At 35.4% G+C, this 15,180-nt stretch overlaps 1 protein-coding gene and 1 long non-coding RNA gene across 2 annotated transcripts; both read right to left on the minus strand.

The window, feature by feature from the left end:
* Positions 1–430: 430 nt before the first annotated feature.
* On the minus strand, positions 431–4,924 carry LOC114480812 (mucin-5AC-like). Its single transcript, XM_028475235.1, has 9 exons — positions 4,590–4,924; positions 4,119–4,183; positions 3,868–4,031; positions 2,819–3,747; positions 2,354–2,418; positions 2,103–2,266; positions 1,071–1,987; positions 604–668; positions 431–515 (listed from the first exon to the last, which is right to left on the minus strand). The coding sequence occupies exons 1-9, from the start codon at positions 4,917–4,919 to the stop codon at positions 431–433; spliced, it is 2,784 nt and encodes a 927-aa protein (XP_028331036.1). The 5' UTR covers positions 4,920–4,924.
* An 864-nt stretch (positions 4,925–5,788) lies between these two features.
* Positions 5,789–6,453, minus strand: LOC114480161 (uncharacterized). The gene is made up of 3 exons (XR_003676066.1): positions 6,383–6,453; positions 5,939–6,003; positions 5,789–5,810 (listed from the first exon to the last, which is right to left on the minus strand). It is a non-coding gene; the product is annotated as an uncharacterized LOC114480161 (long non-coding RNA).
* Between the last annotated feature and the right edge of the window lie 8,727 nt (positions 6,454–15,180).

Genomic DNA, 15,180 nt, shown 5'->3' on the forward strand with positions numbered 1-15,180 from the left:
CTCCTGTTGTAGTTTCTGCTTTACTTGGAGCTTGACCAGATGTTGTAAATGTTGCTAGAGTTGTGCTCAGTGAAGGATTTGATGTAGTTGTTATGGATTCTTCAGAAGTAATTGATGATGTTGGACTTGATGTTTCAAGTGGATTTGTTGATAAAATTTCTTGTGACGTTGTTGTAGGAATAATTGATGTCATGGTAGCAGCAGAGGTACTTAATAGTGTCGTTGTTGAAGGTATCGTTGCTGTATATTAAGAAAAAAAACAGTTAAGGTTAGTTTATCATTTTAGCCTCAAGTTGATCATATTAAAAAAATAGTAAAAAAAAAAAAAAACATATATATATATATATCTTACATTCCACAGTAAGGATGGAATTGACAATGATGGAGCTCGTTTCAATGTCAAAGCCAGTGACATTTTGAGAAGCAGTCACTAAACCTCCTCTACTTCAGCGCTAGTAGGAGTGTTATTCCCCTTTGAAAACTGAGATTGCACGATATTGATGACTGATCCATTTCTGCAGAGTAGAATCAAAGAACATGATTTTAAAAAGTTTGCTCTGGTTTGCCAAACATTTAACATTAAATGAAAAATATTTCAATTACCTGAACTGCATGTTTCCTAATGCAATGAAGGTAGCAGCAAATAACTGTCGGAAGTAATTTTCCAACTAAAAATAGGAGAACAGATATCATTAGTTCAAACAAAACATTGGAGGTATATTCCCTTATAACAATAACACATCAGTTTCATGAAGAGCTTTTCAAAAAATTCAAAGATCTTTTGCAAAGAGTGGTGTGTGTGTGTGTGTGTGTGTGTGCGTGTGTGCGTGGTGTGCGTGTGTGTGCGTGTGTGTGTGTGTGTGTGCGTGAAACACAAGACACTTACGTAACACAAAAGAATAGCTAAAATTATGTTAATGGTGGTTAATAAATGCTTGTTTTTAAAGATTGTGGTGGGTCACTGGCACAAATGTTAATACAAGTGAATTACGAGCAGGTTGATTCTGAAAACATGCTATGTTTAGACTTTTTTCCATGTAGAGAATTCGCCCTTTGACAAAGAAACGTACCTCTGAGGTGATCATTTGGACTCTAGCTTGATACGCAGCAGATGATGGATCCAAAAGGTCGTTTGTAAAAGTGCTGTGAAGGGATGTAAATGTCATGTAGTAGATGATGACAGTTGCTCCTGTTGTAGTTTCTGCTGTAGTTGCAGCTGGACCAGATGTTGTAAATGTTGCTAGAGTTGTGCTCAGTGAAGGATTTGTTGTAGTTGTTATGGATTCTTCAAAAGTAATTGATGATGTCGATAACAAAGATGTTGTTGGACCTAATGTTTCAACTGGATTTGTTGATAAAGTTTCTTGTGGCGTTGTTGTAGGATTTTTTGTTGACGTCATGGTAGCAGCAGGTGTACTTAGTAGTGCAGTTGTTGAAGCAATTGTTGAAGGTCTTCCTGTTGTTGTTTGAGGAGGTGATGTCAAAGAAGCAGTAGTGGTTAAAGCATCAGTTGTTATCACAGATGTTGTCTCAGCTGTTAGATCAAGAGTGGACGATGTTGTATCTGTTGGTTCAGAAACTCTGGCTGTTGTTTGAGGAGTTGTTGCAGTCAATGGAGCTGTTGTGGTCTGTCCAACAAATGTTGAACTAAATGGTGTTGTTCTTTCAAATGTTGTAGTTTCCGCTGTTGGGTTAGTTAAAGTAATTGGTGTGGTTTTTGATGTGGTTGCTGTCAAAAGAGATGTCAAAGTTTCTTGTGCTCCTGTTGTAGTTTCTGCTTTACTTGGAGCTTGACCAGATGTTGTAAATGTTGCTAGAGTTGTGCTCAGTGAAGGATTTGATGTAGTTGTTATGGATTCTTCAGAAGTAATTGATGATGTTTCAAGTGGATTTGTTGATAAAATTTCTTGTGACGTTGTTGTAGGAATAATTGATGTCATGGTAGCAGCAGAGGTACTTAATAGTGTCGTTGTTGAAGGTATTGTTGCTGTAAATTAAGAAAAAAGAAAACAGTTAAGGTTAGTTTCATTTTAGCCTCAAGTTGATCATATTAAAAAATAGTAAAAAAAAAAAAAAAAAAAATATACATATATATATCTTACATTCCACAGTAAGGATGGAATTGACAATGATGGAGCTCGTTTCAATGTCAAAGCCAGTGACATTTTGAGAAGCAGTCACTAAACCCTCCTCTACTTCAGCGCTATTAGGAGTGTTATTCCCCTTTGAAAACTGAGATTGCACGATATTGATGACTGATCCATTTCTGCAGAGTAGAATTAAAGAACATGATTTTAAAAAGTTTGCTCTGGTTTGCCAAACATTTAACATTAAATGAAAAAATTTCAATTACCTGAACTGCACGTTTCCTATTGCAATGAAGGTAGCAGCAAATAACTGTCGGAAGTAATTTTCCAACTAAAAATAGGAGAACAGATATCATTAGTTCAAACAAAACATTGGAGGTATATTCCCTTATAACAATAACACATCAGTTTCATAAAGAGCTTTTCAAAAAAATTCAAAGATCTTTTGCAAAGAGTGGTGTGTGTGTGTGTGTGTGTGTGTGCGTGTGCGTGTGCGTGTGCGTGCGTGCGTGCGTGCGTGCGTGCGTGTGAAACACAAGACACTTACGTAACACAAAAGAATAGCTAAAATTATGTTAATGGTGGTTAATAAATGCTTGTTTTTAAAGATTGTGGTGGGTCACTGGCACAAATGTTAATACAAGTGAATTACGAGCAGGTTGATTCTGAAAACATGCTATGTTTAGACTTTTTTCCATGTAGAGAATTCGCCCTTTGACAAAGAAACGTACCTCTGAGGTGATCATTTGGACTCTAGCTTGATACGCAGCAGATGATGGATCCAAAAGGTCGTTTGTAAAAGTGCTGTGAAGGGATGTAAATGTCATGTCGTAGATGATGACAGTTGCTCCTGTTGTAGTTTCTGCTGTAGTTGCAGCTGGACCAGATGTTGTAAATGTTGCTAGAGTTGTGCTCAGTGAAGGATTTGTTGTAGTTGTTATGGATTCTTCAAAAGTAATTGATGATGTTGATAACACAGATGTTGTTGGACCTAATGTTTCAACTGGATTTGTTGATAAAGTTTCTTGTGGCGTTGTTGTAGGATTTTTTGTTGACGTCATGGTAGCAGCAGGTGTACTTAGTAGTGCAGTTGTTGAAGCAATTGTTGAAGGTCTTCCTGTTGTTGTTTGAGGAGGGGATGTCAAAGAAGCAGTAGTGGTTAAAGCATCAGTTGTTATCACAGATGTTGTCTCAGCTGTTAGATCAAGAGTGGACGATGTTGTATCTGTTGGTTCAGAAACTCTGGCTGTTGTTTGAGGAGTTGTTGCAGTCAATGGAGCTGTTGTGGTCTGTCCAACAAATGTTGAACTAAATGGTGTTGTTCTTTCAAATGTTGTAGTTTCCGCTGTTGGGTTAGTTAAAGTAATTGGTGTGGTTTTTGATGTGGTTGCTGTCAAAAGAGATGTCAAAGTTTCTTGTGCTCCTGTTGTAGTTTCTGCTTTACTTGGAGCTTGACCAGATGTTGTAAATGTTGCTAGAGTTGTGCTCAGTGAAGGATTTGATGTAGTTGTTATGGATTCTTCAGAAGTAATTGATGATGTTGGACTTGATGTTTCAAGTGGATTTGTTGATAAAATTTCTTGTGACGTTGTTGTAGGAATAATTGATGTCATGGTAGCAGCAGAGGTACTTAATAGTGTCGTTGTTGAAGGTATCGTTGCTGTAAATTAAGAAAAAAGAAAACAGTTAAGGTTAGTTTATCATTTTAGCCTCAAGTTGATCATATTAAAAAAATAGTAAAAAAAAAAAAAAAAAAAGAATATACATATATATATCTTACATTCCACAGTAAGGATGGAATTGACAATGATGGAGCTCGTTTCAATGTCAAAGCCAGTGACATTTTGAGAAGCAGTCACTAAACCCTCCTCTACTTCAGCGCTATTAGGAGTGTTATTCCCCTTTGAAAACTGAGATTGCACGATATTGATGACTGATCCATTTCTGCAGAGTAGAATTAAAGAACATGATTTTAAAAAGTTTGCTCTGGTTTGCCAAACATTTAACATTAAATGAAAAAATTTCAATTACCTGAACTGCACGTTTCCTATTGCAATGAAGGTAGCAGCAAATAACTGTCGGAAGTAATTTTCCAACTAAAAATAGGAGAACAGATATCATTAGTTCAAACAAAACATTGGAGGTATATTCCCTTATAACAATAACACATCAGTTTCATAAAGAGCTTTTCAAAAAAATTCAAAGATCTTTTGCAAAGAGTGGTGTGTGTGTGTGTGTGTGTGTGTGCGTGTGCGCGTGTGCGTGTGCGTGCGTGCGTGCGTGCGTGCGTGCGTGCGTGTGAAACACAAGACACTTACGTAACACAAAAGAATAGCTAAAATTATGTTAATGGTGGTTAATAAATGCTTGTTTTTAAAGATTGTGGTGGGTCACTGGCACAAATGTTAATACAAGTGAATTACGAGCAGGTTGATTCTGAAAACATGCTATGTTTAGACTTTTTTCCATGTAGAGAATTCGCCCTTTGACAAAGAAACGTACCTCTGAGGTGATCATTTGGACTCTAGCTTGATACGCAGCAGATGATGGATCCAAAAGGTCGTTTGTAAAAGTGCTGTGAAGGGATGTAAATGTCATGTCGTAGATGATGACAGTTGCTCCTGTTGTAGTTTCTGCTGTAGTTGCAGCTGGACCAGATGTTGTAAATGTTGCTAGAGTTGTGCTCAGTGAAGGATTTGTTGTAGTTGTTATGGATTCTTCAAAAGTAATTGATGATGTTGATAACACAGATGTTGTTGGACCTAATGTTTCAACTGGATTTGTTGATAAAGTTTCTTGTGGCGTTGTTGTAGGATTTTTTGTTGACGTCATGGTAGCAGCAGTGTACTTAGTAGTGCAGTTGTTGAAGCAATTGTTGAAGGTCTTCCTGTTGTTGTTTGAGGAGGGATGTCAAAGAAGCAGTAGTGGTTAAAGCATCAGTTGTTATCACAGATGTTGTCTCAGCTGTTAGATCAAGAGTGGACGATGTTGTATCTGTTGGTTCAGAAACTCTGGCTGTTGTTTGAGGAGTTGTTGCAGTCAATGGAGCTGTTGTGGTCTGTCCAACAAATGTTGAACTAAATGGTGTTGTTCTTTCAAATGTTGTAGTTTCTCCGCTGTTGGGTTAGTTAAAGTAATTGGGTGTGGTTTTTGATGTGGTTGCTGTCAAAAGAGATGTCAAAGTTTCTTGTGCTCCTGTTGTAGTTTCTGCTTTACTTGGAGCTTGACCAGATGTTGTAAATGTTGCTAGAGTTGTGCTCAGTGAAGGATTTGATTAGTTGTTATGGATTCTTCAGAAGTAATTGATGATGTTGGACTTGATGTTTCAAGTGGATTTGTTGATAAACATTTCTTGTGACGTTGTTGTAGGAATAATTGATGTCATGGTAGCAGCAGAGGTACTTAATAGTGTCGTTGTTGAAGGTATCGTTGCTGTAAATTAAGAAAAAAGAAAACAGTTTAAGGTTAGTTTATCATTTTAGCCTCAAGTTGATCATATTAAAAAAATAAGTAAAAAAAAAAAAAAAAAAAAAGAATATACATATATATATATCTTACATTCCACAGTAAGGATGGAATTGACAATGATGGAGCTCGTTTCAATGTCAAAGCCAGTGACATTTTGAGAAGCAGTCACTAAAGCCCTCCTCTACTTCAGCGCTATTAGGAGTGTTATTCCCCTTTGAAAACTGAGATTGCACGATATTGATGACTGATCCATTTCTGCAGAGTAGAATCAAAGAACATGATTTTAAAAAGTTTGCTTTTTAAAATCATTTGGTTAATAAAATTTAACCAAATGTTAAATGGTTTGCCAAACATTTAACATTAAATGAAAAAATTTCAATTACCTGAACTGCATGTTTCCTATTGCAATGAAGGTAGCAGCAAATAACTGTCGGAAGTAATTTTCCAACTAAAAATAGGAGAACAGATATCATTAGTTCAAACAAAACATTGGAGGTATATTCCCCTTATAACAATAACAACATCAGTTTCATAAAGAGCTTTTCAAAAAAATTCAAAGATCTTTTGCAAAGAGTGGTGTGTGTGGTGTGTGTGTGTGTGTGTGTGTGTGTGTGTGTGTGTGTGTGTGCGTGTGCGTGTGTGGTAACCACAAAAGAATAGCTAAAATTATGTTAATGTGGTTATAAATGCTTGTTTTTAAAAGATTGTGGTGGGTCACTGGCACAAATGTTAATACAAGTGAATTACGAGCAGGTTGATTCTGAAAACATGCTATGTTTAGACTTTTTTCCATGTAGAGAATTCGCCCTTTGACAAAGAAAACGTACCTCTGAGGTGATCATTTGAACTCTAGCTTGATACGCAGCAGATGATGGATCCAAAAGGTCGTTTGTAAAAGAGCTTTGAAGGGATGTAAATGTCATGTAGTAGATGATGACAGTTTGCTCCTGTTGTCGTTTCTGCTGTACTTGATATTGATGTATCTAGAGCAGGTGTTGTTGGATTCGATGTTTGTTGACGAAGAATGTTTCGATTGTCGTCGTATCGAAAGGAGTTGGTCGAAGTAAATATGTTGACTGAACAGACGTGGTCTCTTCTTTGGCCAAAGTTGTTGTAGTTGACGTTGATTCCCATTCGGATGTGAAATTAATCTTCCTGGCTAATTTTGATTGAGATACATAGATTTTCAGCATTAATCAGCAGTTTAAACATTTGATCCATCAATCCATTCATGTATCCGTTTATTCATTTTATTTATCTATCCTTTCATCTAAAATCCAACATTAAAAAAAAATAAATCCCAAATATTAAGTTTTTTTTAAAATTTTTATCCTTACCCGTTAATACCAGGAGGAAATGATCAACTCAACCCCCATTGTAGGTTCTGGAAATCTGCAAGTTAAATAAGAGAATAAGAACATTCTTTCTTAAGACTAATTTTGTGTGGATTCTGGATTTAAACACTGGTCAATAAATGTATTGACACCTACTGTAGCATAACAGAGAATAAATCATTAAAAAGTTTTCAGGTATTAAGTGGAAAAATACAACTTAGAAAGGCACAAATTTTAAGGTATTTATAATTACGTCAATACTTTCTAAAAGAAATAATTAAGAATGAGGTAATTACAGAACCTATAAAACAATACAATCAATAATACAGGCATATGCTGGTAGCTCCAAATCAATAATTTCAAGACTTTATCAGGAATTATAAAAGGTTCGAGGAGAGACCACAAACTACATCAGGGAGCGATGGGAAAAAGAATTGAATGATAAAATAACCGATGAACAATGGGAGAACATGTGTGAAACTTCCTCCTCTACTTCCTGTTTCATGTACTGGCTTGAATTTTGCTGGAAGAATCTTGTCTGCTTTTTTGCTATCCCTAAAATGACAACACATTTTACATCAATGGGTCATACATGTTGGGGAAGTTGTGGGAATACCCACCAAACACACTACCTGTGCACTGTAATAAAACATACTCAAAATGCTGTTCAAACACTTTTACCAAACACTAAGAATGTCAGTGGCCTAGAAATATAATTGGAAATAATGATGTACTGTGACACTGTTTACTGTTTGTTGCAGTATTTTTTATGTTGCTTTGTTCTTACGAAAAAAAAAAAAAACTAAGACATTTCAAGTATTAAAAAAAAAAAAAGACCCTATTTTGTGCTTTGTGCTTATGCACGCGTGCCTGCATGCCTGTGCACGCTTGCAAAGTAATCATGTCATTATTGTACACTCACAATACAGACAGTGATACAAATAAAGATAGAACAGATCAATTATAAAAAAAGCATGTGAATACATCTTAAATTTATTTTACAATTTTAAAGCAAGATTATACTACTTAATGGTCTCGATTTTGATGTGTCTTATTCTGCAGATTCACTTTATTTAAAACATAACACATTATGTTTCCACTTCGTTTATTTAAAACCATTTTTCAATAACTTTTCTTCTTGCATTCTAATATATTAGTTCATTTGATGCTTTTTCTCCTTCGAAATATGTGTTGTATGAAACTGTATAAAACTGTTTTAAACCTAAGATTGAGCTGCCTCAATGAGCATCTTGGATAAAGTCAGCATGCATTAAGCATAATACTTTAAATAATTAGTTTCAGAATGTATGTAAATAACAACCTCCTTATCAAGACGACATATCTTGATTGTCTTTTTTAAACAAATTGGCCTGTGTAAAATGTATGGTACTGATTATTATTGTGTCACAATCTTTTATTATTTATTATTAGCTTTCTTTTTAAATTATCATCATGAATGGGAATGTATTAGGGAATTATTTTTTTTTTCTGGTTCATTAATAAATAGTAGTAGTAAGGCAAGGCAGATTTATTTGTATCATGCTTTTCATACACAAGACAACTCAATGTGCTTACCATGATCAAAAAGTGCAACAGAGAACATTAAAGTTTGCAACAAAACATTTAAAAATCATCAGTAAAAACATTTTAAATAATCAACAAACACATTACATCAACAACAACATGACCAAAATCTCCCTCTCAATCAACGCAGTAGAGAAAAAAGTGCCTTAACTTTGATTTAAAATTGTTAACATTGGTTGCTGACTTCAGCTCTGCTGGCAGTTTGTTCCACTAAGTCGCATAGTGACACTTTCTTACTCTTATTATAATATTTTTCCCTGACAACATACATTTACTCTTTATATTTGTACAGAATCTGTAACTTCTACATCCAACATTTGAAAAAATTGGTGTGGACTCTTTCTGCCCACCAGGTAGGGTTGATTTTTGCTACTTTCCACTTTTAAGCCATTTATGAACACTCAAAAAAACTAAATAATAATAATAATAATAATAATGCATTGGATTTTGTATAGCGAATTATCATAGACACTCAAAGCACTTCACTGAATTAAGGCATTATTTTTTCACTCCACACTTAGTGGTGGTAAGCTATTATTGTAGCCACAGCTGCCCTGGGACAGACTAATGGAAGAAAGGCTGCCATAGTGCGCCACTGGCCCCTCTTACTCCCACCAACACTGACTCACACGCTACATTCATACTAGGCAATGTGGGGCGAAGTGTCTTGCCCAAGAACACAATGACAGGTACCACTGGAGCGACTGTCCCCCACTGTGGCACCTGGAATTCAACCAAAACGACGAGGCTTAGATGCCCTTTATTCTCGGCAAGAATTCCTAGGCAGTACTTTGGCATGTACGCCTCTAGCGTACGTATCCTACAAAACCCTTAAATGCTACTCAGGGTTCAATAAAGAGCAGAAGACATACGTATCAATTTACATGAATATGATGATACAAAAAACTTAACCTTAATTCTTTGAAAAAATCATGCTGAATCTGCTAATAAAAGTGCCAAACTATGCTTATGCTGAGGAAGTTCAACCTGCCCCAGGAGTGCTGATAATGTTCTACACCTCCATCATCAGTCTGTTCTGTGCACCCTCCATCACTGTCTGTGTTGGATCTACAAACCAAACTAGACAGACACAGACTACAAAGGATAGTCGGACTGCAGAAAAGATCATTGGTGTTGATTCTGCCCTCCATCCAAGACTTTATACATGTCCAGGGTCAGGAAACGGGCAGGTAGCATCACTGCAGACCCCTCCCACCCTGCACACAATTCTGTTTAAACTCCCTCCCCTCCGGCAGAGTGCTACAGATCACTGTACGCCAAAACTTCCCGCCATAAAAACAGTTCTTCCCTCAGGCTGTCACTCTGATCAACACTAAACAGTCAAAGAGTTGTCGGACCCTGTTTCTGTTACTGTTATATAACCTGGAACTAAGCATATCAACCCCGAACAACCTGTCACTGTGAATGTTCATGGACATGGTCTTTTCATTTTAATGTTCACCTATTTGCACTACTCATCAATGCACTACTGCACTATTATCTTATTATTATTATTATTATTGTATTCTTATTATTTTCATTATTATTATTATTATTATTATTATTATTATTATCTTGTTATTTTTAGTTAGTTTGCACATATTAGTATAAACTACTCTTATATTATGTTTATACTTCTTTTTTCATTTATTTTTCTTTGTTTGTTTGTTTTTCTTTATTCTAGTTGATTGTATTATTTAATGTTATACTACCTGAGAGAGCACAGGTCACCAAAGAAAATTCCTCGTGTGTATTCATTCACCCCTGGCCAATAAAGTGATTCTGATTCTGATTCTGATTTCTGATTAGTTTGAATCGAGTGCTCTGTGGCTGTTTAATTCTGTCCAACCTGGCACACACTCCGCAGCCAGTGACAACAACCAGGCTTTAAAGTTTACACACTAAGTGATGACAGACGTCTGCTGCATGTTCAATTGATTTATCACTGCCTCACGCCCTGCTGATGCTCATCTGTTGCTTAATTATAGGTGAGCTCTAATACAAAACAAACGTAAATGTGTCATTGGTATGATTAAAAAAACAACATTTAAACTCTTATATGAACCCGATGTGATGAGGAAGCAAGTAAGTACCAAGTAAGTCGGAGGATCAGGGCCAGTGTAAATAAGGAAACTCTATTCATATGTCTAATTACATGACCTGCTACACAGTGTAGAGGCATCTTTGAGAGTAGTTGGTATAATGATAATAATTATGATGCTATCTAGCTCCGTAGTTTGAGCTTTCAGCGCTGTAGTAAAGCTGAAGGGATCCTCCCGGTTGCGTCTTGGTCATGTTCCAAAAAAGCAGACCAGAAATGTGCAAAAAGTAACAAAAAAATGCAAAATATAACATGAACATGGATATAATCTTGTAAAATATTTTGTGGACACCACTTTTTAGGATTGTGTTCTCGCATATAGCATCAACATGAATTTTTGGTGCCATGTGCCCTTACAACCTATGTTAAAGAAAAGTACTAATTAAAGGCATTATAACATACAGGTTTGAGTTCACATTATTGACCTCAAAGATGTTACTTTTAAGAGTTATCTGCCAAAAAACACATGTTGGAAAATTTATTGGGAAATTGCAAGTTAATAAGTTTTATATCAGAAAAGTGCTCAATACTAAAAATGTTAAAGGCTAAAATATTCTGTCAGAAATATTTGTTTAAACCCCCCAATATTGAGCCAATTTCTATAAAAGGTGAGGAATTACAATCTTCAAGTATATTCTGTTAAAGAAAATCAGGTCAAATGCCTTTTACTGAGTTGTTTATTTATTAAAATGTAATAATAATATTATATTTGAAGGTTTATCAAGTTATTTTTTGCTTCATTTTTATACATACAAATTTGTTTTATTTATTAGCTGATGGTTATACTAAACTATTATCTGTAATTGTACTTTAAAAAATGATGAGTACATTTTCCACCTCTTTATAAAATTATTATTTCAATTTCCATTTTGAACAATCCATACATTTGCAATATGAGCTTATTGCAAAACCATGTCGAATCGAAACAAATATAATAAAATAAAATAGACCATTTTGAAAAAAACAACGTATAACATATGATTGTGAAAAATTAGCTAATTAATTGATATGTACTTTACTAAAGATGTCGGATCCGTAAATCGTTGATTGCGTTGTACCCTTTGCAGAATGTTTAAATTGAGTCCACTTCCCGTCAGTGATTCTGCACGCTAAATGGGACAGCACATCTCATGGGGTGTCCTTATATATTGGACTCTGGACTACTGCCCCGTGACGCCACTGTCATATAGAATTTTCTCAGAAAGGCTGTGGCACTGGCATTGATGTGGTTCAGTACTGCAGCCTACTCCCTTCATTGTGTTGGCAGCGGTTAGCAACATAAACAAGTTATGACGAACTTAATACATGAATTCTAAGATGTCAAATGAACCTTGTAAAATACATCAAGAACAACAGAAACCATGGCCTCATAATTCATAAAGATGTAATAGATCAGTTGGAAAACTGTTGCTGTCTGTAGGCAAGAAAATAACTTAGTTAAATGATGAGTGGTAGTTTTTATTTTTGTTATTTACCCATAGGAGACTGATTGAATTAGAAAGCAAGACCTGAAATATACATCATGTTTTCACATTGCCATAGCAAATTATTCATGGTTACAAACCTAAATACCACTAGTCTTTAGGAAATCCACATTTCTTTTGAATGTTGCAGCAATCAAATGGTTAATTATGGTATAAGATTTATTGCCATGAATTATTGTGTAAAACAAAGTTTTACTTTCCCTTTTTGAGTATAAATAGTTTCACTGCACCGACAGAGCATTCAGTTAGTGTTGCTCAATAAGTTGCTTATTATTTTCAGCTCAAAGCCTTAAACAGCTTTTTAGTCATCTTAATGTCATCAGTTATTAATCAGTAACTTAACGTCACACAAAAGGTAAATTTACAAGTAAACAATTCCAATTTGTTTCAACAGTAAATTTCATCTTGCATATTTGTTACTTAAAATTAATCGAGATGTTAGGTTAGTATTATATAGATGACGTTTTGGCCACACGTGTGTGACAAGTTTGTATTGATTGATTTGTATTGAATTACTAATTGAGGTCTTATATTTGAAGTTTTATATTTCTTTGAACAAGGTCACTAAATTTTACATCAGAGCTTTTAGTCGGGTAGATAAGACAAAAACTGTGCAAATGATGGTACAAGCACTACATTTTTTATGTCGATTCTTTATGGTATTAGGAGAAATCAGATCTCAAGTCACTTGAAAAATATATGGCTGCCCTTTTTCAAGATGGCCGACAAAATCTTGTCCATTTCACGCTTCATTGATTTTGGATTGCTATGACGTTTGCGTTTTTTTTGAAGAAAAATGCATACAAGTTCAAAAACATAAAATGATTAAAAATAAATAAATAATAAATTCACAAAATGTAAGTCTGATTCTTCTTCTTAGTTCTTCCAATTTGTGAAGGTATTGTGAATAACTTGTTGAAAATGCAATAGGTGACACAATTAATGTTATCAAATAAATTTGCTTGATTTGTAATGTTTTAAGAGAGTGATTGTTTAGCACTACCAGGGCACACTGGTGACATCACTGCTGTGAAACTCAGCATGGGGTTCAGCATTAGCTACGATAACTGCAGAATAATTTAATATGAAAAAATCTATGAAAATTTTCTTAGTGTCACCTGAATTGACAGGAAGTGCCAGTGCGGGAGAGCCAAGCCGAGATTAACGGGGTATGTGCAATTCGGATGGTGTACAGATTGGATGGGACGCAGTGATGCTGGATGAACGATCAGTAGGGTTAGCTGCCTAAACCTATTTGAATCCCATAAAGTAAAGTATTTAGTTTGAGTGATAGAAGGATAAACTCTCAGCCCAGACTTTCATCAAATTACAAGAAACATGTTTGTCAAGATGAAACGAATGAATGAAAGGCAAGCAGCCTATCAAGCTAGAATTGTGTGGGGGCAAGCTACTTTATTGAACCCTGAACTCGGTAGTCCTGAGCATTGGGGTTGGACAAAAGATTGAGATATTTGGAGGGTTTGCTGGACAAAACTAGCACAAATTGCAGCCAATTGTCAGGAACTAACCAAATATGGACACAAAAAGCCATGTTCTGGAAGATTCACCTGATTTAAGGCTGGTCTCCCATGCTCTGCATTGTGCAGTTGTATGTGTGAGTGAAGAAAGGAAACAGAACATCAAATTGCTTTGACATCTCTTACGTAAATAACTGGTGTGGTGGCCATCTTGGAGTTGGCCACCATATTGACTATTTTTCTGTATTAAATCTAACAATGAATTTACATATATCAATACATATTTCACACTAAATGCTGCAATAATAATCAAGAAGGCATGTGACAATAATGAAAAATGTCATTTAGGGTCATTGGCATTTTGGAAAATAGCTGCTATATATATATGTCAAAAACTATAGTAAATGAATGTCAATGTAGCAGTCTCACAGGTGCCCACTAGATGGAGGCACCAGGGGACAAGAAGCCACACCCAAGAGAGAGACTACTAATAGGCACACCTGTGCAGCACCTGCTGTGCTCCATGCTGTTGCTCATGCGTCCTTTGTTTGTTACAAATGTAAGTAACCTGCAACCAAATGTTGTATATTGTTTAACCTTGTGTATTATATATTGTTTAATATTACTGAATGAAATATACCCTGCCTTGCAGAACCATGTGGCAACAACTTTGGAGATTAAACTACTGTAAACTGCATTAACTGTTTCCTGATGGTCTGTGGCTCCAGTAAGAACATTTATACATAACAATATAGGATTTTCAAGATGGCTAGAGTTCTAGAATTGTTCAGAATACCATAAAGAACAATTGTGCCAAATTTGGGGATTGAATCAAAATGTACAATTCTAGCTAAAATCTTCACTTATCCGCTCCACTATTTATCTTTAGTCATTGAGACGAGTTTATTGTCTGACTCATAAAACCACAGGAAGGGTGGAGCGGATAATAATAGCCTAATCTATCTGTTGACTAAATCTGAACTACGTTCTTTTAATCTTTTTCAAATCATAATTATTGTAGAATACAAACAGTATATTATGTTTCAACATGTAATTATTGTGGTAATTACATATTTTGCCGGTGTCGGTTTTGCCTGTAATGTGTGATGTGGTTAATATGGACATTTTACAAGATTACAATTTAATTTAGCCGACGTTTTTATCCAAAGCTACGTAAAACTCTGATTACAAATCTCTTTACTTTATTAATAAATTGTCTGAACCTGCTGTCAGGTGTGTTCTTCTTCTCACAACCTTTAATAAACACCTTGTGTTGTTGTTGAAGTGTGTTTGTGATATTCTAATCATGTGATGGACCGGCACCTGTGCTGGGTGTGAACCCCTAGGTGGGCTGGGCTCTACCGCCCAATGACCCTGAAGAGCAGGTTAGGCTAGACAGCGTTCCTCTTCTAAATATAGATTTATTTATAGAGTTGTTTTTAAACACAATTGTTCATATTTTTATTTCAAATAAATTACTATTAATTATGGTAATCAAATAAACTGTGAGACAGACTTGTGTTATGTTTTGTCTTATGATGAATTCCAAAGATTTGTAATGAGCTGTGTTGGGTTTTTGACGTGTGTCAAAAAATCAGTATTCAAAGGGTAGGGCTTGATCTCGTTAAATACAGTAAAGCTTGT

The sequence above is a fragment of the Gouania willdenowi genome, chromosome 18 (assembly GCF_900634775.1).
Source record: "Gouania willdenowi chromosome 18, fGouWil2.1, whole genome shotgun sequence".
In the NCBI taxonomy this organism is placed as follows: Eukaryota; Metazoa; Chordata; class Actinopteri; order Blenniiformes; family Gobiesocidae; genus Gouania; species Gouania willdenowi.